Source organism: Phocoena sinus, chromosome 2 (genome assembly GCF_008692025.1).
Source record: "Phocoena sinus isolate mPhoSin1 chromosome 2, mPhoSin1.pri, whole genome shotgun sequence".
Lineage (NCBI taxonomy): Eukaryota > Metazoa > Chordata > Mammalia > Artiodactyla > Phocoenidae > Phocoena > Phocoena sinus.
In genome coordinates this window covers 167839615-167864466 of record NC_045764.1, presented here as the reverse complement: position 1 = coordinate 167864466, position 24852 = coordinate 167839615, and the positions used below count along the sequence as shown (strand labels likewise).

At 53.7% G+C, this 24852-nt stretch overlaps 2 protein-coding genes across 2 annotated transcripts; both read right to left on the bottom strand.

The window, feature by feature from the left end:
* Positions 1 to 1073: 1073 nt before the first annotated feature.
* OTUB2 (OTU deubiquitinase, ubiquitin aldehyde binding 2) lies at positions 1074 to 24180 on the bottom strand. The gene is made up of 6 exons (XM_032621632.1): positions 24000 to 24180; positions 11556 to 11651; positions 10060 to 10178; positions 6652 to 6736; positions 5873 to 6067; positions 1074 to 4560 (listed from the first exon to the last, which is right to left on the bottom strand). Exons 1-6 carry the CDS (start codon positions 24000 to 24002, stop codon positions 4354 to 4356), a joined length of 705 nt encoding a protein of 234 aa, XP_032477523.1. The 5' UTR covers positions 24003 to 24180; the 3' UTR covers positions 1074 to 4353.
* LOC116749884 (regulatory factor X-associated protein-like) lies at positions 13324 to 23922 on the bottom strand. The gene is given in 5 exon segments (XM_032624692.1): positions 13324 to 13851; positions 13853 to 14131; positions 22367 to 22457; positions 22583 to 22744; positions 23720 to 23922. Coding segments are annotated over 5 exon segments (1263 nt in total).
* Positions 24181 to 24852: the final 672 nt, after the last annotated feature.

Below are 24852 nucleotides of genomic sequence, written 5' to 3'. Positions count from 1 at the left end.
GGTCTCACGCCCCCATTCTTTTGCCCTGAGCCTTTGTCCAAGCTTTTCCTTGGCCTGTTTGCCTTTTCCTGCCCCTGAGCACTGCTGGCCCCTGAGACCCAGGAGGTGATGTGTTCCTCTCGTGAGCTCCCACAGTACCCAGGCTCACCCTCTTCACAGCACTTGCCACACTGGTCTCCGGCACCTCGCTGAGCTCCCTGCGGGCAGAAGCTGCTTATTACTCCTTGCAGCCCTTGCACTTAGATCAGGGCCTGTTGTAAATATATGCTGAGGGAACCCGAGGCCTCCCGGCGCCACCGCAGCTGCCTCTGGGTCAGCCTGGGTGAGTAGCCACAGTCATGGGAGAAGCACTGATTTCTGCACAGCTAAGTCTGGGCTTCTAAACAGACGTTCCCTTGGCCTCATGGTTGGCAGCTGTGTTCCCTCGGTCCCTGTGGGCAACTGCAACAGGGTAGTTGGCCTAAACTCAGATTCAGGTATCACTGAGTGTTGGTTAGGTACTTTTATCTACTTCGATTGTCATTTGGTTTTCCGTCAAGGCCCTGGGGCATGAGTCTTACAGTACCCTTTTTTGCAGTTGAGAAAGCTCACTGTGAATGGCTAAGACTTGCTCAGGGTCACACGGCAGTCAAGTGGCAGAGCTGGGATAAGAACCTTGGGTATTTCCTTGTAGGCCCAAGGGAAGTTGAGAAAACTGCTTTGGTTTTAAAAGTCAGCAGTGTTGCCAGAGCCTGTCTCCCCAGTGTCACCAGTGACTGGGAGAGGAGAATGCAGAAGAAAACAGCCCTAGTCTGTGAAGCCCCTGAGTGACAGCTATCAGAGGATGGCAGGGGGGCTCTCCATTTTCCAAATGATACAGTGGAAGTATACGCAGGGTCAGGGTCCCTTAGCAGCACCTGAGCCATGAGAGGCCTGAGGACACTTGTCACAGGCCAAACAGAGCCACTAATGTCCTGTGACAGCCTGTCCTTGCCCTCTAACAGCAAATTCCTTTTTGTGGGGTAACGTGTTAAAGAGCTAGGTTTTAAAAGATAGGGCCAGCCTCCCTGACAGTTTTGCTCTCTGACCTGATGAGGTGAAGCTTTGGTGAGGCCTGTGGTTCCTTTGGCACCTCCAGCCCAGCCCAAGGACAGAATTTCCTGAGTGTATGGACCTTTCACTAAACAAGGACACTCCTACCCGTGCTAGTCCACTCACACGTACAAGCCCCATGGGACAGTAGTGTTGATTTTTGGTGCATGCCAGGTACCAACTATTAAGAAGCCAGGACGAACAGTTGTTATGGAAACCATTTTAATGCTAGGAAAATGTTTTTACCCATTGCCCGAGGAAGCTGTGGGCCTGGCCTACATCCCACGGGACAAGGGGCCCCTGGGGAACCATTTACTGAGCCACAGCCCCTGCCCCTATTTCCGCTCAGCACGGGAATGCGTTTGGTCCTTAGACTTCTTCCCTGTTTGGGAAACCACAGTGCCACTGCCAAGGTGGCGTGTTTTCCCATCTTGCAGTGTTCTGCCGCAGCCCGCTGGGAAGGAAGGGTCCATGGGGGGGAAGCATCCCACTTGTAGGGCGCTCGCTAGGCGCCAGGTCTTGCGATTGTTTTCACATGTAATCTTGTTCCACTTGAACCGATAATTCTGTGATGTGTTGTCTCCATTTCACTAATGTGGGAACTGGAACTTGGAGGTGAAGGGACTTGGCCAAGGTCACATAACTAGTTAGTGGCAAAGCTGAAGATCTGAACCCAGGCAGCGTGGCTCCAGAGCCAGTCTGTGCTTAAAGTAGGAACCAAAAGCAAGGACAGTGTTTTTTGTTGCCAGATATTCACACTGGTTTGTAAAGTTCCCTTTGGAAGGAAGGTAACACATGTGCAGTTGTAAAGACAAACTCTGAAAGCAACCTTCCTTCCAGCTTTTGGTCTGCAAAGAGAAGGCTTTGTGGGGTGGGTGAAGAATTACCCAGGGAGTGTGATTGCTGGCGTGACTGGTTGCGGTACATAAGCAGGGCAGTGTCCACGGGTGACTGGAGTTTACATTTGTTACTTAAAGCTTCTCTGAATTCTGCCACTCCTTTCCTCCATAGTGCTTTCCCTTCAGAGGCAAGATCTGAGGGCAGATGTGAAGGGAAGAGAGCAGTGGTTTGGATTTGGCCAATGGTTTTATGAAAAATGGGAGAGCAGAGAGGAAGGTCATGAAAACAGCCTGCCTCTCTTGGGCATTCTGATTCTAAACTGATAGGATCTCTCCTGGGAAGAGGGTCCCACATGGGCACTGGCAGCCTCTCCGGCCTGGAAACACAGCACAGACACACCTCGGGGGGAATTTCTCCAGCCTGTCTGCCAAAGAGAAAGCTTTGCTTCTGCGAATGCTACACAAGCTACAAATGCCGTTAAGCGGCAGCCAGTGCTGATTATACTGTGCTCGAGAGCCCAGCTGGAGGCCCGGGACCCACCTCACAACTGCTCAGAGCAGCCAAGATTCAGCTCAGTGTCCTTCAGTTTGGAAACAGGGATCGTGATACTCACAAAACAGGTAACATGCTACCCCACCCTTACAGTATACTTGTCACAGCACTCCTGTCCAGAGCAAGGTGGGATCACTGAACCAATTCAGAGATCAGGGTCAGCTTTACATTCCTGTGAAAAAGTGACAGTCACTCAGCTTGAGCCCTTGGGGTCCAAGTTCCAGCCAAGGGCAGTATGGGAACCTGGGTCCCTGCCTGGCATTAAAAGCACCCTGACATCAGTTTTCACAAAGGCGGAAGACTGATACCAAACTGACATATGTATACAAGGGTTGGGAGCAGTCTGTCACCCAGTCCTCCTGGTGCACAGTTTGCCTGTCGGCAGACACCACACCCTGGCACTGCAGCACCAACAGATTCTAACAGACCCCTGCAGAATGGAACCTGTGAGGCCTTCGATTAAGGAAGGCAGTTCCACGCCCTTGCATTCTCCATTTCTTCCCAGAGAGGAAGAGAGCTTGCTGGCAGCGCCCCAGCCCAGCCAGGGCTCCTCGAGACCCTGAGGCAGCAAGGTGAGGAGGTTATTAAGGGGCATGTGTCCAGGCGGATGAACAGGGAGACTGGCAAGCACCAGGGCTCTTGGCTACCAGGCAGTTTCCCCAGAGGTGATCTCCCCACTGCCAGTCTCCTCGGCTTATCTCTGTTCTTTCCCACTAACCTCTAGCCAGCCCATAAGCCAAACAGAAGCGGGGGAAGGGGAAAGGAAGCCAAAGACAGCCTCAAAAAACCTTGTCTGTTCTGCTCAGCTGGAGTCTACGGCTACATGTGCTGGGCGATGTCTCCACCTGGCTGAGGATCCATATTCTACTTCCAGGATGTGCTGGGGACGATGAGACACCTTCTTGGTCCCAGACCTTAGGCTTTCTCAGTGTCTGTCCAGGTGGGGCTGGCGGCAGAACCCTGCAGGGCTGCCCGCCAGAAAGCAGGCAGTTGTGGCCCTGAGGGAGATAGAGGGGCCCAACAACTCGGGCTTCACGCTGATGGCTACAGGCCTCTTTCTAGACTTTGGCATAAAAGTATCTTTTTCCTCAAGTCAGGGGTAAGAAAACAGTCATGAATGCTTGGAAGTACACTGAAGCCCTCGCATTCAAATTGGCCTCAATTCACCGTGCGCCCAAGTCCAGTCCAACAGCTGACTGGACTTGATTTTTTATAGAACTGGTAAGCCACTCAAGACAGCTGATCTTGGGCTTTTCTTCTCCTATAGAGAGGCACTGCCCCTGGTGAAAATAAACCAGAGGACCCCATTTTTATACAACAATGGAATGTCAACCCTGGCAGGAACCTCCTGCAGACGAAGAATTGGGCCCAGAGAGAGGAGGTGTCCTATGCAAGGTCTCAGAACTGGGGTAGAGCCAGGGCATATGGCTTCCTAGCCCAGAGTTAGAAAACATTTGATCCTCCATGAAGATAAATATTAAAAATATCGCCAAGTTACCACCAGTCCGTAGTGAGTAGACCTTATTCCCAGTGACTCTGCCCAAAAGGCTGCACATTTTCTAACTATAGTCTAAATCGCTTTAAAAACTTGAAAAGCTGTAAATGTTCCATTCAGAATGCAGTCCCGTAGGGCTTCCCTGGTGGCGCAGTGGTTGAGAGTCCGCCTGCCGATGCAGGGGACACGGGTTCGTGCCCCGGTCCGGGAAGATCCCACATGCCGCGGAGTGGCTAGGCCCGTGAGCCATGGCCGCTGAGCCTGCGCGTCCGGAGCCTGTGCTCCGCAGCAGGAGAGGCCACAGCAGTGAGAGGCCCGCGTACCGCAAAAAAAAAAAAAAAAGCAAAAGCGCAGTCCCGTTAGGTGACAGGCTCCACTGCGTGGCCTAAAATTAATCAACGTTTATCGGCTGTATAAAGGATGTTGTAGTGGGAAGTTTTATAGAGCAGGTAAACGGAAGGGATGGCAGCCTCGGGGAACACGTGGTGGTTCAGGGCCGTGTCCATTTCGTCCACATACTCCACCTGCAGGGCAATGTTCAGTGCCTGGGACAGGGCCGTGATCTGGATGTGGTCACACTCCATGGCCATGGGCTCTACTTCCTGCAAAGGTCACAATGAAAAAACAACCCAGTTGAGGATGGAGGCCTGGCAGAGGACAAGTGAGAGGTCCAACCCTGGCTTTCGTGGTCCTAGGTCAAAACCTCTGCGCTGGGAAATAATCTCCACAACAACCTGTGAGGCAGATGTTGACATCTGCATTTTCCAGAGGAGGAAACGCAGGCTCACTGAGGAGGTAACATAGAAATTGCCACGGTTGCAAGGCTTGAATCTAGATCTTTTTGATTCTGGACCCCCTAGTTGTGAGAAGAGGACACTACTTTGAAGAATCTGGAAAGGGGAGCAGGAGTTTTTCAGCTTGGGCTTCCTAATGCACAGAGTCAAAGAATCTCAGCAGAAAGGGACTTTATCATAAAGGGATTTCAAGCTTATGTGCTTACAGAGGGCTACGTGAGCGAGTGGGTGAGTCAATGGAGAGACAAGCTGCCTACTGAGTCCCAATAACTAGGGCAGCTGCCATTTAGCTCCTGCTGATGACTGCCGGGCAAGAAGAAGCCCTGGGAAGGACTTCCCTGGTGGCGCAGTGCTTAAGAATCCGCCTGCCAATGCGAGGGACACGGGTTTGATCCCTGGTCCGGGAAGATCCCACGTGCCGCAGAGCAACTAAGCCCGTGTGCCACAACTACTGAGCCTGCGCTCTAGAGCCCGTGAGCCACAACTGCTGAAGCCCGTGCACCTAGAGCCTGTGCTCCGCAGCAAGGGAAGCCACCGCAATGAGAAGCCCGCACATCGCAACAAAGAGTAGCCCCCGCTCACTGCAACTAGAGAAAGCCCACGCACAGCAACGAAGACCCAAAGCAGCCAAAAATAAATAATATAAATAAAAAATAAGTTTATAAAAGAAAACCAAAAAGGAATAAGGCCTGGGGAGCTGGATCTTCTGATTTTTCCAGAGAAATCCAGACATTCATACGAAAATTGCCCAATGTTTAAATGTTGGCAGCTCTTTCAGGTAAATACCATACATCATAAACAAAACAGGTCTTGGGCAAATGTGACTCTGGGGTTGCTACTCTGTAATTTTGTAAACAGTCTAGTCCAAAGCCCTTATTTCTCAGATGAGAAATCTGAGGCCCAGAGAGGGAAAGTGACTTGCCCAAAGCCACACAGTTTGGGCAGAAGGAGGATGTGTTCCGGCTTGCTAACCTAGTGCTCTTTGAATTGCAATGTAGACATGACACCCAGGTTCCCTGGTTAGGGAATGCTGGTGCTAAGGTCTCCTAAGGAGAGAGGGATGAGAGCGGAGCCCAGGGCCAGAGGCCGAGTCCCCAAAGCCTGGGCCCCGAGGACCTACGTGAGTGCAGAAGTCTTTGATGTCCATCTCCTCATCGATGAAATGTCGGAAGAAGTCTCCGCGGTTCCTGATGAAGGCTGACGTGAGCAGGCGCAGGAACTGCACGATTCGGTCCGAGGAGCTCTGGTCGTTGAACACCTTCAGCAGGCTGGACACAGAGCTGTCCTTCTCCACGAGCTCTACCACACTGTAAAACTGCAGCCCTTGGGCCCTCAGCCAGGGGACGGGCAGGCCCCGCCCCTCCCTCCACGGGCATTTCCATCTTCAAATCCTCAAGTTGAGGCGCCAAAATCAATCAATCAGAGATCCCACCAAAGCTCAGTAACAGGGTTAGAGATATTCTGTAGTGAGTCCCCTAGCCCGGAGTCACGTCTAAGGAGCAGCGGTTAGTCTCCCTCCTCACTGCCGTGGTTGCAATTCTTATTTACAGATTCAGAACTGACAGTCTTCCAACCCCACCGCCTTCACTAGTGGGGTCCGGGGAAATGGGGTGGAGAGGGGAGGGGCTGAAGGAGGCTGGGGGAAGTTTCCAGCCTGAGAGCTAGTGCCCCAAAGGAGGCACCTCCTCCCAGAGAGACGGCAGGGCCCTGGGCTCCCTGTTCCCTCGACGTCCCCACAAGCAGGAAGCAACCCTCAGCCCTTCCCCAGCTGGGAGGAGCCAGAGGGGCGCAACCACAGAGCCCTGGGCGGTGAGGGGACTCCGGCCAGTGCCCGCTCCTGTCTGCTCTGCCAGCGAGGGAGGACCTGGCCCCTCAGCTGTCGTGCCCAGGTTAACTCACAGCATTAAAGAAGTTTTGGAACTTGTGCTCCTCGAAGCCAGCAGCCAGAAGGTCGTTTGGGGTCTGCAGTACACGCTCTTTGAACCTGGAGGGGAAAGACTGGTACTTACAAGGAACTGCAGGGGGCGCTGCTGTGACATCAGCTGTCATCCCACTCACCCACCACCCCCATACACACCTGAGAGGGTACGTGTCACTTTTCTACTAGGACTTTTTTTCTAGTAGGACGTTTCTACTTTTCAAAGCACTTCCACGTGGACCACACACTGATTTGTTCTGTCCTCCCCTGTACAGTCACCGGAGGTGGGTAGTATACCCATTTCACAGATGAGGAAATTGAGGTAATCACCACCCACTCCCAGATACATTGATTCTACCTTTCGAAGGTCTGTTGACTCTGTCCCTCCTTCCTGTCCCCATGGTTCCTGGTGTGTCAACACCATCTCTGGCCTGGGCCACACCCAGCCTTCCCTCACTCCTGGTCCCCTCTCCACAGGGACCTTAGAGTGACCTGCCACAGCCTTCTCCCTCAGGACACAGCTCCTCAGCACAGGTGTCCTGGAAGGGCCCCTGCCGAGCTCAGCAGCCTCATCTCTAGTCAAGTCTCACAGCTTCCCTCACACCCCACAGTCACTACCCATTTGCGTTTTCAAACCCTTAGCCTCCACTGTCCCCTTAGCCAGGGATGCTCTTCTCAGAGGTGTGCTAGCGCTGGTTTGTACCTGCTCACAAGAGCTAGTTGTTAAATTTACGCATTTTGCCATCCAGGTGTTAAACAGCCATTATTTAAGAATCAAGTTATGTAAACTTAAATAACTTTAAAACACAAATTATAATCTGTGCTCTTGAGGTAATCTTTGTCTATTGTGCGTGGATGGTGGCAATATGATTTGGACTATAGCATGTGTTACGTATCTCTTCCCAACTCCCTGTTCAGTGACCCCATGATGGTAGCTTGGGAAAAAAAAATCATGACAAGAGTATTTGTACTACAGAAATCGACTCACACCACAAATCAGGCCTCCCCGCCAAACAGCCACTAAAGTTCTGCCAGCACTGGCCATCCCTCGAGACCTGGTCCAGGGACCCCTGCTTTGTTAGTGCTCCCACTGCAGGCCCCCCACTGCCACGGCCCCATCTGGGACCTGTCCTGGTCCCCTTGGGGATGGCGAGGAGCTGCCCCAGGACACAGAGTTCAGCAGCAGAGATGAGATACAGTCCAAGTGATTGGTCCACAGAAGGGGGTGCATCCCCCGCAAGGAGGACCAAGTGGAGAGGCTCTGGGGGACCAGCTGGCACGGGCGTAACCGCAGCCTGTCCCCTGGGAGGGGAGACCAGACTCTAGGGTTTTCACGAGGGACTAAAGGCACAATGAGAAAGGCCTGGGAGGCTTAGGTGACTTGTGGGACAGGGGAGGTGAGGGGAGGGTGGTGTGTGTGAAGTGGAACCATCTAACCTGGAAGGTGAGGCGCTTCTGCCGAAAGGCAAACCACCAAAGGCTGGGCCGGCCGGCGTATCTGAGCCCGGTTTGGCCAGGGCAGGTGTAGGAAGGAGTGCTGTGCTGGGAGCCGCAGCCCTGCTGCTAAGTCGCTCTCCGGCTTTGGGCCATAGGCTCCCCTTTCGCATGGCATGGGTGATGGTAACAGGCCTCCACGAGGGGTGCTGGGAGGGCCCCTCTGGCCACTTTCTGTGAGGCTGTGAATGTGCACAGCTCTGTTCCCAGCTTTCCTACCTTCACACCCTTCCCCTCCCTGGCCACACACTCCTGAGCCCCCGCTGCATCCCCCCAACTCATTCCTCACCAACCACTGCTGGCCCCGCCGTGCCAGCCCTGGGGACACAGAGACGGCGACACACAGACCCAGTCAAGCGAGGGACGAACACCCAGGGCAGGACTCCCGCCCGGACGAGGTGAGGGAGGAGAAGGACGGCGTCAGGACTTGGAGCACAGGCCCTCTCAGCCACACACCAGCTTTAGTGGGACCTTGGGCAAGTCACTTAACCTTTCCGAAGCTCGGTTTACTCATCTGTAAAATGGGGTAACACCCTCCTGGTACTTCCCACTGGACCCCGCTTGGATGGCCCACGGGGATTTCGGACTTAGCAACATGGAGCTCCTGCTTTTTTAACTCTCAGGCCAAACCCCAGGCACCCATCCTCGACTCCTCTCTCTGCTCACACACCCCACTCCAGCCACGAGTGAATCCTGTTGGCGCCACCCCTGCAGGGCTCTGCGATCGACCTCCACCTGCTCAGGCCACCATCACCACCCCTCCTCTGGGCTCTCCCGGATCACGTCCCCTGCTGCTCCCTGGCTGCGCGCCGCGGCATTTATCCTGCACGTAGCAGGCCGCACATCAGGCCCCCTGCTCTCTTGAACCCTCTGTGGCTCCATCTCATTCAGGCCGACATTCAAGTCCTTAAAAAGGCCCGTGAGGCCCTATCCCACCTGCCCCCCCTACCTCTCCAACCCCTACTTAAAACTGCAGCCTCTACCCCTGGACAACCTGGCCTCCTTTCCTGCCTGATTTTTCTTCCCACAACGCTTATCACCGTCTGACACATCAAGTACGCTTCGTATCCACTGTCCCTCTTTTCCGGTTAGGATGCCAGCTCCACAGGCAGGGTGTTTTGTCTCTCTCGTTTGCTGCTGCATCCCCAGGGCCCACAACACAGTCTGCGTGTGGCACCCAGTGGGGCGATGGCTGCAGGAGCAAGGGGGCCCCGGACGGAAGGCAGGGTAGAAACCTGCCTCCGCGAAGGAGTTCTGGTGCCGGGGTCCACGGTTCAACCACAGGGGCTCTGTGACCTGTGACCGCTCTGCACCCTTCCCCAGGGTATGTGGGGAAGGGTGTCTGACAAGGAAGCCCGGGGTCTTCATCCAATCCTGTAAGGGCTGTGAGACCTCCAAGGGTAAGAAGCAGCTCTCAGCTCCTTGCTCCCCAGCATGGTCCGCGGCCCAGCGGCAGGGGCGGCTTCTCTGGGAGCTTGTGAGAAATGCGGAATCCCCCGCCCTAGACCTACTGAACTGGGATCTGCGTCTGAATAAGACCCCAGCGGGTTTGCACCGATGCTGAAGTATGAGAAGCCTGGAGCTAAGCCAAAACCCGAGGGTCTAAGGGAGGATCTCTACGGGCAGCAGCTGCGGGACAGAGGGACCCTGGACAGCATCAACTCTGGATCCAGGCTGACCAGGTGGACGCCTGGGTTACTCAAGGTCAGCGAGATCATCCAGAACAATGGGGCAACGCTTCTTTGTGTTCTCCTTGCAGTGAGTCTTCGAGAACGCACCCAACGCGACTTGCCTAAGCGCACTGAGACCGGAGGGCTGAGAGTGCCCGCTAGGTCACTGTCCCTCCCCAGCTGGCCCCTTGGCAGCCCACCCAGCATCCCCTGTGCCCCACTCACTTGAGTATCTCCCTGCTCTTCCCCAGCAGAGATTCCAGGTAGGAGTAGCCCAGGGCCCGGTAGAAGCAGTTCCCATCCCCCTTGGTCTTGCGGATCGCAGTGAACCTTTTGCTGAGTTCCTGCGGGGGGCAGAGGAAATGTGGGTGTCTGCACCAACAGCACCACCGTCGTGTCCCGTCAGGGCCGGGGCCCCTGCCTCCCTCACGTAACACCTGCTCCCTCCTCTCAGACTGGCTGCCCTTCACCGTGTCCCAACTCTCATCGCACAAAAATAAAACAACTCAGAGTGTGTCCTGTGTCAGACACTGAGCACGAACGGGGTGGGGGGTGGGGGGTCCCACGGCCCTGCCCTCGGGAGCCTACAGTCTGAGGTGAGATGGACAGTCAGATGATCGTGACAGGAGGACAGGGGAAGCACTGGGGTGCCACGGAGCAGTGGCATCTACATCAGACTTCAGCAGTCCAGGAAGACTTCCTGGAGGTATGGCACTGAGAGGAGGTGCAGCGGCGTGCATGGTGGGGCAGTGAGGGTGGGCATGCCTGTGAGGTGGGCCAGGAGGCTGCAGAGTCGGTAGGAAGGGCCTCCCCAGCCTTCTCCAAGCAGTCTGGCCAGTCCTTCAAAGGGTTTCTTGGGAGGTGTGGCCTCCCCATGCCACCCGCTCTGGCTCTGCTCCTGGCTGTCAGCTTCCCTCTGAAACGGCCTGGAGTCCCCATGGCTGCCTCCCGGGCCTGCCTACCATCAGGGTTCTGACAGCAGAGCTGGTTTTCAAGGGGTCCCACCAGAGTGGAGCTGACAGGGCCCACCAGAGGCAGGCCGTAGGGAAGGATGCGCTCCTTGAAAACTCCATCTCAGCTCCCGAGGGGGTTCCAGGGGACACGAGAGTCAGTGTGCTGCCCAGCCTTTGCTCCTGCCCCGGCGGGAAGCCGAGAGGTGGAGAAGGGGCACGAGGGGAGCACCCAGGCTCCTTCTTGTTCTGTGACTGTCCCTGCATCCTTCCAGCAACTCTACACCCACTTTTTCATAGCCCGGCTGGAGTGGGCTTTCCCTCCTGAGAGATGCCCTTGCAGGGCAGTTACAAAGACGCCTTTTATGAGGTCAGCCTGCCTGGTCTAAATGCCAGCTCCTCCACGCACTAGCAGTAGGGCCGTGCGCTTGCCATTTAATTTCTGTGCCTCGTTTCCCTCAGCTGTAAAACGCGGGTAATAGAAGTTCTGACCTTGCAATGTCGTACTGAGGTCTCAGGGAGAAAGGAAACACTTATGAGACTGCCTAGCTTTTTAAAAACAAAAGTGCTATTTTTTTTTTCTCTTTGCAGCGAAAGGATTTCTCATTAAGGCAAATGCCCAACATCACAATATTCTGGGAGCCCTTTAATTTGCCCAGGAGCCTGGTCCAAATGCGAAGCCTTTTTTACCTTCAAAGTGGCACCTCTTTCTCTGCTCCCAACTCCAGCCCGTTTCATCTAGGCTCCCCTTCCTCTGACCCTCTGCCTTACCTGGATTTTCCTCTGGTAAATCCTGTTTTCAGGGTGATCCCGAAGAATTGATAGAGTGTCACATTTTTCTGATATTAGGTTGAAAGATGCTTCACTCTGAAAGAAAGAAAAAGGAGTGAAGCTGTAACAATTTTCAAAAGCAGCTGTTGGGCTTTCACCAACAGAAAGCCTCTGAACTGCTGGCTGCAGGACACAGTGAATGTTACCTCCCCCCGACAGAAGCACCTGCGGGTGTGTGACTAGTATCCCAGACGCCATGGTCTCCGGCGGGCAGGGAGCCAGGGTCAGGCCCACCACACAGGGGTATCAACTTGTAACTTCCAAACTGATTCGTTTTATAGAACATAATACCTCAGTGCACAAAAATAAATTCAAAATGGTTTAAAGATTTAAATGTAAGGCCTGAAACCATTAAACTTCTCTAGAAGAAAACATAGGCAGTAGGCTGTTTGACACTGGTCTTAATAACGTTTTTTGTGGATATGTCTCCTCAGGCAAGGAAAACAAAAGCAGAAACAAACAAATGAGACTACATCAAACTAAAAAGCTTTTGCACAGCAAGGGAAACTTTCAACAAAAGGAAAAGGCCATCTACTGAATGGGAGAAGATATTTGCAAATAATATATCTGAACAAGGGGTTAATATCCAAAATATATAAAGAAGATATACAACTCAACATCAAAACCACAAACAACCCAATTAAAAAACGGGCAGAGGATCTGAATAGACATTTTTCCAAAGAAGACATACAGATGACCAACAGACCCGTGAAAAGATTTTCAGCATCACTAATCATCAGGGAAGTGCTAATCAAAACCACAGTGAGGGGTTTCCCTGGTGGCACAGTGGTTGAGAGTCCGCCTGCCGATGCAGGGGACGCGGGTTCGTGCCCCGGTCCGGGAAGATCCCACATGCCGCAGAGCGGCTGGGCCCATGAGCCATGGCCGCTGAGCCTGCGCGTCCGGAGCCTGTGCTCCGCCATGGGAGAGGCCACAGCAGTGAGAGGCCCGTGTACCGCAAAAAAAAAAAAAAAAACCACAGTGAGGTATCACCTCACATCTGTCAGAAAGGCTATTATCAAAAAGACAACAAATAACAAGTATTGGTGAGGGAAAATGAACACTTGTGCACCATTGGTGGGAATGTAAATTGGTGTAGCCATTATGGAAAACAGTATGGAGATTCCTCAGAAAAATTAAAAAATAGAGCTACCATATGACCCAGCAATTCCACTTCTGGGTATTTATCCAAAGAAAACAAAAGCACTAATTAGAAAACACATATGCACCCCTATGTTCCCTGCAGCATTATTTACAATAAACCAAGATATGGAAGCAACCCAAGTGCCCATCAACAGATCAATGGATAAAGAAGATGTGGTATATATATGCAAAAGAAGATGTGGTATATATATGCAGTGGAAAATTATTCGGCCATAGAAAAAGAATGAAATACTGCCGTTTGCAGCAACATGGATGGACCTAGAGATTATCATACTAAGTGAAGTGAGAACAGAGAAAGACAAATATTACATGATATCACTTATATGTGGAATCTAAAAAAACAAATGAACAAATATAGCAGAACAGAAACAGGGTCATAGATGCACAACGCGCGATACGTATTTGTCCCCAAATGCACACACATTCACAGGAAAATGACTGTTTACCTTCTACGGGCAAATCTTACCCCATTCATCTTTAGTATAAAAATACGTCCATCCACTACAATAAGATAAAAAACGTGTAGGACTTCTTGATAATTCCCTCACACTGATGTTCCTGGAAACCGCTGTTGTCTTTGCTCCAAAATTTGCTAATATAATAGTTGTTGCTGTTTCTGTAAAAACTGCACCACTTCTGGACTTCTTAGTAATGACCGTCTTTTCTGATTTAACACTTGTTCTAAAAGAGTAGGTCTTGCAGGTCGATCCCCAAAAGCTCCTGTTCTCTGTTGAACAGTGGAGAGCGTATCACCTGCACTTTCCTCAAGTTTGACGTTTCCTGCGCCGCCAGGCTGGGCGGCCCCACCGCAGTTCAGGGCCTGGTGGCTTTTCTGCTTCTTGTACTTATCCTCGTACATCTGGTTGCGGTGCTTCTTGCACAACCACGGCTTGCGCTGCTCGGCCACCTGGCTCGGGGTCTGGCTGCAGCCCTCGTAGGTGCAGGTCTTGCTCACGCTGCCCCCGCCGCTGCCCCGTCTCCGGGCTCCACCGCTGCCGCCCTCTCCCCCAGAGTGGGTCCCCTCGTCCTCCAGATCCTCCAGACTAGCCGCGCTCTCGCCTCCCCCCGGGGGGGTCCGAAGTGTCCAGCAGGTCTGCCTCGTCTTCTCCCGCCTCCCCCTCGCCATCCCCCTCGCCACTTGGCACAGGTACTGATCGGGCAGCCCGGGCGCTGCCCCCCAGGGCCGGAGCCTGCCGCAGGGCGCCCTCGGCCGCAGCCTCGTCCTGCCCTCCACGGGGGCGCGTCACAAGCAGGGTGAACTGCGAGGCCGCGGCCGGGCCGGCGGAAGGGGCGGGGGCCCCGGGCCGGAGCGCGGCCCTCGGCGACAGCCTGCACCTCCGCGCTCCTGAGACCTGGCGGGGGTCCACGACCCCGACCTTTCAGCACCTGCCGGGCCCAGCTGCACTTAGCAAACCAACGGCCGGGAACCCACTAGAGGAAAAGTCCCCGGCCATCGTTTTTGACAGCTGTCACCAGGCGGCCTCTCAGCCTCCTCACTGACTAGACAGTGGCCTCCACCCAATACCGCAGTGCTTGAAAAGGAGACTTCGGTGTTACAAACCCCTTCCCATCTGGAGAAATGGGTTGAATTTTGACGATGAGATTCTCCAGAGCTCACCACCAGAAGCAGAGAGCTGGCCCACAGAATCGTACAATGAGGCGTAAGGGACTTCTAGGCTTACCTGGTCTCCACCCTGGACAGACTCTAAACTTCTGTCTGACAATGAGCTTCTTTGGCTCTGATTCCTGTACTCGGCATCCAGGCTCTGTGACTGGGAATCGGCATTTCTGGGGGGCCTGGAAGCTCCCAGCCCTCAAAGGCTCCAAAGTCACGCGGGCCTCCCTTGCCAGCGGGCAGCTGTCAAACCATCTGAGACCTTCCATTCACTTGATTCCCCAGGGGCCCTCACAGGGCCCGAAGCAGAGCAGGGGATGAGATGTTTGTTAAATGAATGAATAAAAGCCATCTCCCCGGTGAAGCCTCCCTGGTTGCCCCACCCCATCTGAATCAGGCTTGGGCCCTCCCTTGAACTCATGCTTTGTTCCTTTTTCTCCCTTTCTGGTGGCCCCAAACATGCCCTCCCGAGATGTGGGACGCCCGGGCATCTTCCCAGACGAAAGCCAAACAGTGAGAAGATGAATGTTGTCCCTAAAAACAACAGGAAAAGTATTTCTAAAAGAAGGAAGAGAGCGTGCAAATGCCTGTGGGTGGGCGAAGGGATTCTAGGTGTTGTTTCCGGAAGCTTCTATTCTGTACCCAACCTTTGTTGCAAAATTAAGTCAGTCTCAGGCTCCTTCCTCACTTCTGCTCTGACACCACAGTGGCAGGCTGGCAGAGCAGGGGAGAGCCATCAGGAGGAATCAAATAACCATCCTGGGGCAGATGCTATGGGCTGCTTTCCCATCAGCCATTACCCATTTCTTCCCTACAAACAGGATTCCTGTTTTACTCTGGGCAATGTGATGGAAAATGCCTGGGCTAAGTCATAACAACCCTAACCTCCTCCTTACTGATTTTCCTAGCCTCCCTTGCAGCTGTGGGCAGCCAAGTGACCGGGGCTGGCCAACTGGACTCACAAAAAATCTGCTGGGGGCTTTGGGGAAGGCTTTTGGTTTGGGATGTAAAGAACAGAGACAGCATGTCCGCCTCCTCCTTCTTCCTGACTTAATACTGATGCAACGTCTGCATTCCAGCAGCCATCCTGTGACCATGAGGTTGAAAGCCAACGCATGGAGGATGGTTTGATGATCTGCTGCTACCCTAAGCCCAAGATGTATGAAATAACAACGGATGCCATTACTGTACACCAGCTGTGTGGCCAAGCTCTGGGACCGAGGCTTACATATTCCCGTTATTTCATTTAATCCCGACTGACAATTACTAAACCCACTCTACTGACAAGGTTGGGTCCCTTGTGCCAGGAAGAGGTTTGCTGCAGTTCTGCCTGACTCTGAAGCCCATGGAAATTCTACCAAGCCAAACTGCTAAGCAGACAGAGCTCAGAGTCCAGGAGCTCTAGAGGGACCAAGGCTGCTAGGCCTCAAAGGAACACTGTGTGCAGGGCAGTCTGGGGCCTTCTCACCTTCAGGCTGGGCCCCTGCAGCTCCCCCTCCATCCATTACAGGCAGAGTGCTCAGCCCCAGACCTCAGTGCCTACAGCAGGGTCCCCCAGTCTGAGGGCTGCTCATCACAGGTGGAGTGAGAGATCATTTATAGGTGATGTCTGGACATGGGGGTTAGAAGACATTGGCGACATTGGGGGCAAAAATTAATCTCTTTTCAACTTTCTTCAAACCTTCTAATTGCACCAAGGAGAAAGCAGGCTTCCAGTGTACCTTTAACTCCTTTCCAATTTGCTAGCCTCTTTTGAAGGGTGAGAAGGCCTCGGACTTGGAGCATAAAATGTTCCATTTTCATATGCAATTTTTTTTAACTTAAAACAAAACTTGTTAACTTTTTAAAAATTTTTTGGCCATGCCTCGCAGCATGCAGGAGGATCTTCCCCGACCAGGGATCGAACCCACACCCCCTGCAGTAGAAAGCGGATTCTTAACCACTGCACCGCCAGGGAAGTCCAAAACTTATTAACTTACTAACTTCACTGGCATAGTTATAAAAAGTGAACATGTTTGGACCTATTCTAAATCATGGAAGACTTACATTATTGGCATAATAAATACCAATGGCTGGTGTACAGTTAATTTTGCACTCATACAGTGTGCTCATAAAGCGAATAGCCACGGGATCCCATGAGTTTCAGAATTTAAAAATCCACCTCTGCTGACCCGAGGGTAAGGCAGGATGACAAACAGGTACTATTCAGAAACAGCACGTGTCCCCACTCGACAATGCCCATCTCACGCACTCACCCACCCGCCGTCTCCTTTCATTCCAAAGTCCCGTTATTTACCTATCTCACCAACAAAAAGTCTTGTTTTTACCCACAGCAGACTTAAAATTACAGCTTGGGTCTTTTTAAACAATGGATGATTAAAAAGCAGCGCAGCTGTATTGAACGCTGCTCGCTCTTGGACTGCCCCCCAAAAAAGACGACAAATGGTGTGGGAGGGTGCATAAAATCAGTTCTATTTGATGGGCAGTTTCTGAGAAGGTATCGCTGGGAGAGTGGAAAGGAGTATAAGGAATTAATCTTACATATGTAGAGATAAGTATTTAAGATGTTAGAAAGCCCGCCATCACCAGTCAAAATGAGAATGTTAAAGGTGGGTCAGGAAGGGGAAACGGGCCTCAACTCAGGGAAGCCTCCCTAGCTTTTCCACTTGCCATAGTCATATCGACTGGGCATTCGAGACAAATTTACTTAGGCTATTTAAAAGTCAACTTAAAAGAAAAATATTAAACAGCAGTTTGGGGGCGGGGGGTGGGGGCCTCTGGGTCACTGAGAGCCAAGCTCATCACACGCAGGGTTCAAGAGACCCACTGTGAGTACCGGCCTCTGCAAGGCATTCTGTCACCTTTTCCCCCTTCATCCCTGATCGCTGTTCCCATCCTGCCATCCCCCCACCCTCTACAGGTATTCCCTATGGTACGTCTTTCAATACGTATCTGCCTTTTTAAAACTGGGCTAAAACATACATAACACAAAATATACCATCGTAACCATTTTTAAGCGTGCAGTTCCGTGGCATTAAGTACATTCACATCGTTGTGCAACCACTACCGTCCTTTCCAGAACTTTTTCGTCATCCCCAGCTGAAACTCTACCCATGAAACCCTAACTCCCCATTCCCTACCCCTCATCTCCACATGGCCCGGCCCCTGGCAACCACCACTCTGCTTTCTGTCTCCATGAATGTGCCTATCCTAGGGACCTCATGTAAGTGGAATGTATGTCTTTTTTAAAATACAGAGTTGTTTTATGTATGCACGTGTTTTAAATATGCATACAAATTATTCTATAGATATCGTGGCTTTTTTTTCCTTCACTCAGTACTATTTAAGATCCACCCCTCCTGACAAATGGCTCCCAGGTTGGTTGCCCTGCCCTGTGATGGAGCTGTGAGTTAGCTCCAGCGCCCCCTCGTGGTCCCAGGTGTGTTTACTGGCGCCACTGGGAGGGGTGAGTGGAGTGAGCTTCTGCTCCGGCGCCTTTAAATCCCTGCCTGGCAGCCCAGGGTGACCCAAGTCAGCCCGGGTGGTCCCTGCCCCCCTCCCCGTCGGCACGACCCTGGTCACACCCCTGCAAGAACAGCCTCAGTATACTGGCCCATAAATCAGGTGCAATACTCTGGGTTTGGCCTTGGCTGACTCTAATTGGTGGTTTGTTTTTTTAAATCATGGCCCCAAATTTCCAGGATGTTATGGAAAAAGGACAGGCCTCGCCTGACAACGTCCTGTCAGACCTAATCAGGTTACCTAATCCTAAAGGATTTTAGCCTTAAACTGCTGGTTTGCAAATAGATGCTAATTAACTAAGGCAGAGAGCACCTCTGCTTGGAAACAGCTTTGAGCTATGGAGTCGAGGAAGACATTTCAAAGTGAGAGAAGAATGTTTCTCCGATCATCAGAGCCAGCACATAACCACCGACAATAGTGCTGCGGACCCCGCACTCGATCCCCATCTCTCATCCATATACCCCGCGCCCCCCCCCCCCCCCCCCGCCCCGCCATCCATATACCCCAATCCATGGATCCTGCCCCACTGGTGGGGCCGCTGAAGCCCTGAAAGCTTCCGGTAAGGAAGTGACCAAGCAGAGCCAGAGTGAGGTCCCATTGCCAGGGCAATGCAGGAGCTCCCACCCCACAAGCTGCTGCGCCCCCTGCCCACAGGAACCCCACGTACACGGCACTGTGCGAGCATCTCCAGGGACCCCCAGCAGACGGTGGGGTGGCAGGGAGCTGCAGGGTGGGGAGGGCCACGCTGCAAGGACTGGGCCCTGGCCGCTTAGTCCTGCAGGCTGTAAAGGTCTGACCCATGACATGACCTGTGACCCAAACCAAACCCCTGCCCCTCCTGTGAGTTCTCCGTGGGCCCCTCTTGGAACAGATACAGTTCACTTCAGAGTCTGAATCCAGCTTCTCTGAGCTTTCACGAGAGGCGAAACAACAGGAGAATGAAGCTCCACAAGGACAGGGTCCTTTGTCACTTTTATCACAGTACTCCAAGTGCCTGGAACAGCAGCAGGCCCCCGGAAGGCACTAAGTAACCACTTGTTGAATGACTTAAGTTACCTTTGCCGGGAGGTCACCGTATGCCAGGCGCTGGGGATAATCTCAGGCCTCGCAGTAGCTCTGTTTTACAAATGGAAACTGAAGCCCAGAAAGGTCAAGCTCTTTGCCCGAGGTCACACAGTGAGGCAATCCAGGGAGAAACTTCGATGCTGGTCACCCAGCACATCAAAGGTATTCAACAGACCTGGGTGCCTTTCTGCCCCAACTCTCCACAAAGAGAACCCACCGGGCCCTCGTGGGCCCTATCATCACTTCCTGATGGCTCCTTAGCAGCCCGGCCTTGGGCTCATGCCTCTGCCTACAAACCCCCCATAACGTACCCCTGGGTGCCTCTGTGTGCACCCCCAGCCAAGGCTCAGAGGTGCTGGTGGGCCTCTCCTGGGCCCACGCTGGGCCCCGGCGGGCAAGGCCAGCCGTTAGCCTGCCGGACCTCCCTCTGAGGCTGCTCTGCTGGTGTGCTGACCCCGGGCCATGAGTCAGCCTGGTGAACCAGGCCCAGCCCCGAGAAGCCACAATGCACCACGTGGCCTGACCTCAAGCTACCAACTGCTCCATGGCAGAGGCCAGAGCCTGCAGCCTCACCACCAGAGGGCCAGGGCCTAGAACTCAGCCAACCACCTCCCCTCAGAAGGTCCCTGTCACTTCTAGAGGCGCCCCGTGGCTCCAAACCTGGCCTTGCCTGCTTGGGGCTGGGGTCTCCACAGGGGGCTGTTTGCAGGGGCTGGAAGGAAATGGCTTTTTAAATGTCTCCTTCAGGGTATGATGTATAATACACCGACATACGGGATAATCAAACATTTTTATTGATGAGTGATCAAAAACATTTGGAGGCCCAAGATTCAGGGGAGGCCTAGTGTCCTGAATTGCTTCCTACTGCTGCTGTACAAACAGCAACCAGTACAAACTCAGTGATTTAAAATAAGGTTTATTATCTTACATTTCACGGGGAGAAGCCACTCCCTTACCTTTTTCGGTTTCTAGAAGCTGCCTGCATTTCTTCACGACCCCTTCCTCCCACTGTCACGTCTCCTCACTCCCAGCCTCCTGCCTCTTCCTTATAAGGACCCTTGTGATTACATCATTGGGCCCACCTGGGTACCCCAGGGTACTCTGCCCATTTCAGGACCCTTAATTCATCACAACTGCAAAGCCCCTGTTGCCACGTGAGGTACCCTAGTCACAGGTTCTGGGGATTAGGATGTGGGTGTCTTCGGGGCACTGTTACTCAGCCTACCACCCACATTCCCCCATCTCTGCAGTTCAGTTCAGGAAACAGAGAAGACCCTGCATCTGGACCCCTACCCGCCTTGGGTCACAGTTATTGGCTGGCCTTGCAGAGACCCCGAATTCAGATGCTGGCCCTCTCTCATTTGACCCTGGACTCATAGCGTCCTCCTAATGGACCCTCAGATCTCCCGCCCTGACTTCTCCCTAGAGCTCCGGCCTCAAACACCACCAGCCACCGGGATGTCTGACCAAGATCCCAGAATTACTGTGCCCCTAACTGCTTTCTCTCTCCACCCCTGCATCCCCTCCAGGTGTCACCAGATCCTCAAAAGCCCCTCCATCCAGACAGAGCTCATGCCAAAGACCGGGGAGGCCTCTTCTACTCCTCCCCCTTCTTCCGTCAGCTCAGCTCCTGTGTCCGGCCAGAGCTGCCACCATCCGCCCCCAGGGAGGCTGCACCACGTGTCTGCCCAACTGACCTCCTGGCTCCCAACCCCAGCCCCCATCCCCACCATCCTCCACAGCAGCCAGCACAGGCTCTACCATGTGAAGCAGATGAGGACATGCCCTTTCCCAGTTCCCTCCAGTGGCTTCCTTCACATGGGAGAAGACTCAACCTCTGGATGACAACCACCCAGGTCCTACCCCATCTGGCCTTGCTCCCCTCCCTCTCGTGAGCTCCAGTCACAGTGACCCTCCTTGTGTTCCCCCAAGACACCTCAGGGCCTTTGCACATGCTGTGCCTCTGCATGGAATGACTCTCTGCCTCTTTACATGACTCAGATGACGCAACCTCCTTCCCTGACCACCCTGTGAAAGTTGCCCCTTCCCCACCCCTACTGCCTTGACTTGTTTTATGTCTTTAGAGCTCTCTGACATGTAGGTTCACTCGTTTACTTGCATGCTGTCTGTCACCCTCCACGAGAATGTCAACTCCATGAGGGCAGGGACTTTGCCTGCCTGTCATGACTAGATTCCCCAGTGCCTGCCACACAATAATGCATAACGAGCAGATGAGTGAACAGATGTATGTGCTGGTCTCCGACTCCAGCCTGGCCACTTCCAACCCTCTGTCCACTCCATTGCCAGAAGGCATCCAAAGCAACCATCTCTTATTTGTCAAAAATATGTTATGGTCCTCGCCCCTCCCCAGCCACACCTGCAGAATAAAGTCCAAACCCCACAGTGCAGCATGCAAAGCCCTTCATGGCACATTCTGACCCCACCTGCTTTTCTAAACTCATCTCTCCTCCCTCCCCCAAGCTCCCTGCATCCATACAGACCGCTCACCTTTCCCAGCATATCCCACTCTTAACCATGTTTACAGGCCTGTAAGCACACTGTCCCACCCTGACCGGAATACACTCTTCCCCAAATCCTTCCTGAAAACTCCTATACATCCTTCAATACCCCATTCAAAAGACTCCTTTGTGAAGCCTTCCTCAACACTCCCCACTCCCTCAGAGTGCATGGCTCCCTGCTGTGCTCCCCAAGCCCATGGTCAGGCCTCTTAGGTCATGACCGGTAGCTCAAGAATTGCTTGTGTCCAGCTCTGCCTTGTCCAACAGGCAGTGAGCTCCTAAGAGTGGGCAAGCCCCTTGTCTTTCTCATCAGTGCCCAGCATGGGGCTGGACTAGGGTACCTACTGGGGCTTGTTTGACAAACCAAAGAACAAAGCACAGAAGGGCCCTGTGGTTTTGCTATTCACATCCGACCCTCATTCTTCACTGAATGTTAAATGCCCTTTGAGTGAGCATGAGACCCCTCACTACCTACAACCTCTGCCAGTGGCAGCCCCAGGCTTTGTCCTCACCCTGGCCCCTGCATTCCCAAGGGGTTCTGTGTCTTCTACCTGGGACCCTTCATCAAGCTTAGCCCAGTGACTTTGAAACGAACACAGAAAGAAAACACCGTATTCTCCAAAGACATTCTCCTCTGCCCACCACACACACACTCACCACCATCTACACCACACAGACTCAGAAAACCACCAAAGGGCCCAGCACGGTACCTGCCATACAGTAGGTGCTAATAAGCGCTGGGTGAACAGAAGAACACACCCTGCACTGCCTCTGCCGCCCCCACCCTCCCAGGATTCCCCGGCAGACGTCCTATTTTGTGAGTTAACAACTTCATCCCTCTCCAAGGCAGCCACGCCACCCCTCACAGGCTGAGGGCTGATGCTCTGACTCCATCTGCCCTCTGACTTCCGGTCTTGTGAGTCCAGGGCAGACGTGAGGATGGAGTCAGAGGCCTTACTGTGCAGCACGAAGGCCAGAAGTTCAGGTCCCAGCCCTCACCACCCCTGCCATGCTCTCAGCTACCCAGTGGTGGCTGGAAGCCCCGCCAGCCTCGGCTCCAGGGTGGCTAAACCCATTATTACCTCAGCTCTGGCCACTCCCTGGCGGGCGATGCAGAAACACCTGGGTCCCCTTCCAGGAGCAGCAGAGCCAGGTAAACCCTTAGGTACTGGGTAGAAGCAGGAAGCTGGTGCTTCCAGATGCCCCAGAAGCCCTCAGCCACACCCAGCAGCAAGCTGGTTTGTCTAGGACAGGCCAGCGCAGACGACCTGGCTGCCCACACCACAGTCAGAATGTGTCAGACCGTGACCAGTTTCTGACCTGTGCCCCAAGCCAGAGGCAGCCTACAGTGGTGACCCATTCCTCTGCCCAGACATGGGAGGGAGGAGGCCGAGCACGAAAAACCAGGCACCCGTGCATGCGCATTTCCAGGACCCTGTTTTCACAGGGAAAGCCGTGCCCAATTATCTGAGCCAACTGATCCACTCGCATCACCTCACGTGGTGCTCACAGCAGCCCAGTATACAGACGTGAAAAATAGTGCCGGGGATGGGAAGCGACCAACCAAAGCCTCTTGGCCTTCCAAGGGATGGAGGTGAGATTTGAACTCAGGGCTGTGTGACCACAAGCCAGGCCACCAGTCCTTATACTCTACAAGCTCCCTGGAGCAGGGGGGCTCTGAGTTGAAGAGTTTTAGGCACTCATCACACCCAGTCCTCTGCAGAGTGCCTGTCCCCCGCCTCCCCTTGCCCCCAAGATGGACTGATGTAGTAATACAAAGAGCACTGGACTGGGAGTCCAGAGGCTTGGGTTCAGGTCCAAGTCTACCACGATCAGTCCCGGCCCCCTCCCTGTCTGGGCCTCAGTGGCCCCAGCTGACCAAGACCCGGTTGGCCTGGCTCAGAGGGTCTCTAGGGCCCTTTCTGCCTTCTGAATCAGGGGTTCCTCTAGTCTTTGCTTTGCCAGGACCCCTAATTCACGTGTCTCACAACCTGAGACAGCCTCTCCACGTGGGTTCTAACTCCAAAGACCTTCTGTTGACGTGTAGGTCAGAGAGGATGTCCGGACACCCTTGCACTCCCCAGGTCCACTCTTGGGGCTTGGGAGTGGGAGGTCTCTCATGGCTGAGCCCTCGTTTGGGTGGGGCCGTGAGCTGCCGACTGGAGGTCTACTTAACAAAACGGAAGCGACCCTTAGCCCTGGAGCCTCCGGGTGCCCACCGTCGAGCGGCACTCGGGGACAGCCGGGACGAACGCGCCGGGGCGGGAGGCCTGGGAGCCGGGCTGGGTCTCCGTCGCTGGCCGTCCACGGGGGCCTTCCAAGGAAGGACTGGGCCCCCCGTATTCCTGGGGTGTCCGAACGCGTCAGGTCTGACAGCGGCGGCCGAGCCTCGCGCCCGACCCCCAGTCCCGCGAGTGCACATGCGCCCGGGCGGCGACCCCGCCTACCGAGCCCCCCTTCCCACTCCTCCTTCCCCGCTTCCCCGTTACGACCACTGACCATAGTGACCGGAGCCGTCGGGCCAGGTCCCGCCCCAGAGAGGAGGGATCGGTGCGGGAGGGCGCCCCTGGAACCACTGGCTGGCTCCGCCGTTGGGTCGGGCGGCGGGGGCCCCGAAGGCGTGGGGGCGAACGGAGAATACACCCGACCGCTCCGCAAACCAGAGGTTAGACAACCACTGTGTCCCAGCAAGACACACGCCCCTCGATTGACGTCTGAGGCGGACAATCAGAAGCCGGGACACAGGACGTCACAGAAAGCGGGTGGGACTTCACGCGCCTCCAGCCTATCCTTTGGGGCACACTTGACAGGGTACCGCCTCCTTTTAAAGACACAGAAACCTTTTAACTAGCAAAGGAGTTAGCCCAACCCAGGAAGACAGGTTGTAAAGGCTGAAGGGCTTTTGACCAAAACTGCAAATTGAATTCTGAAAGATTAGCTGGCCCTCATTAATTCATAAACCAGGTCGTATAAGTATAGTTTGCTCAAGACCAGAGGACAGGCGCTAACATGAAGTTACCTGCCTGCGTGTGTAGCTTCAAAATAATATTTTACACCCTTCCAACTCCTGAATCAGCAGGTTGCCACGCACTCAATTAATGTTTGTCGAATGAATGAATTTCCAGGATCTTTGATTCTGTGCCTGTGGAATTGTACGGCTATATACAAGGCACAGACCGTGAACCACGCTTGGTGACTCACCCTGCATACAAGTTCATTATCGCTGAACATCAAACAGAGGAATATGTATCATTCAGAGATTCATTCATTCACCAGCCCTTGACCGCTGGAAGACAGTGCTCTGGGTGGGGAAAGGGGGCTCCGGTGAATTGTGTGCGGCCCTTTTATAAGT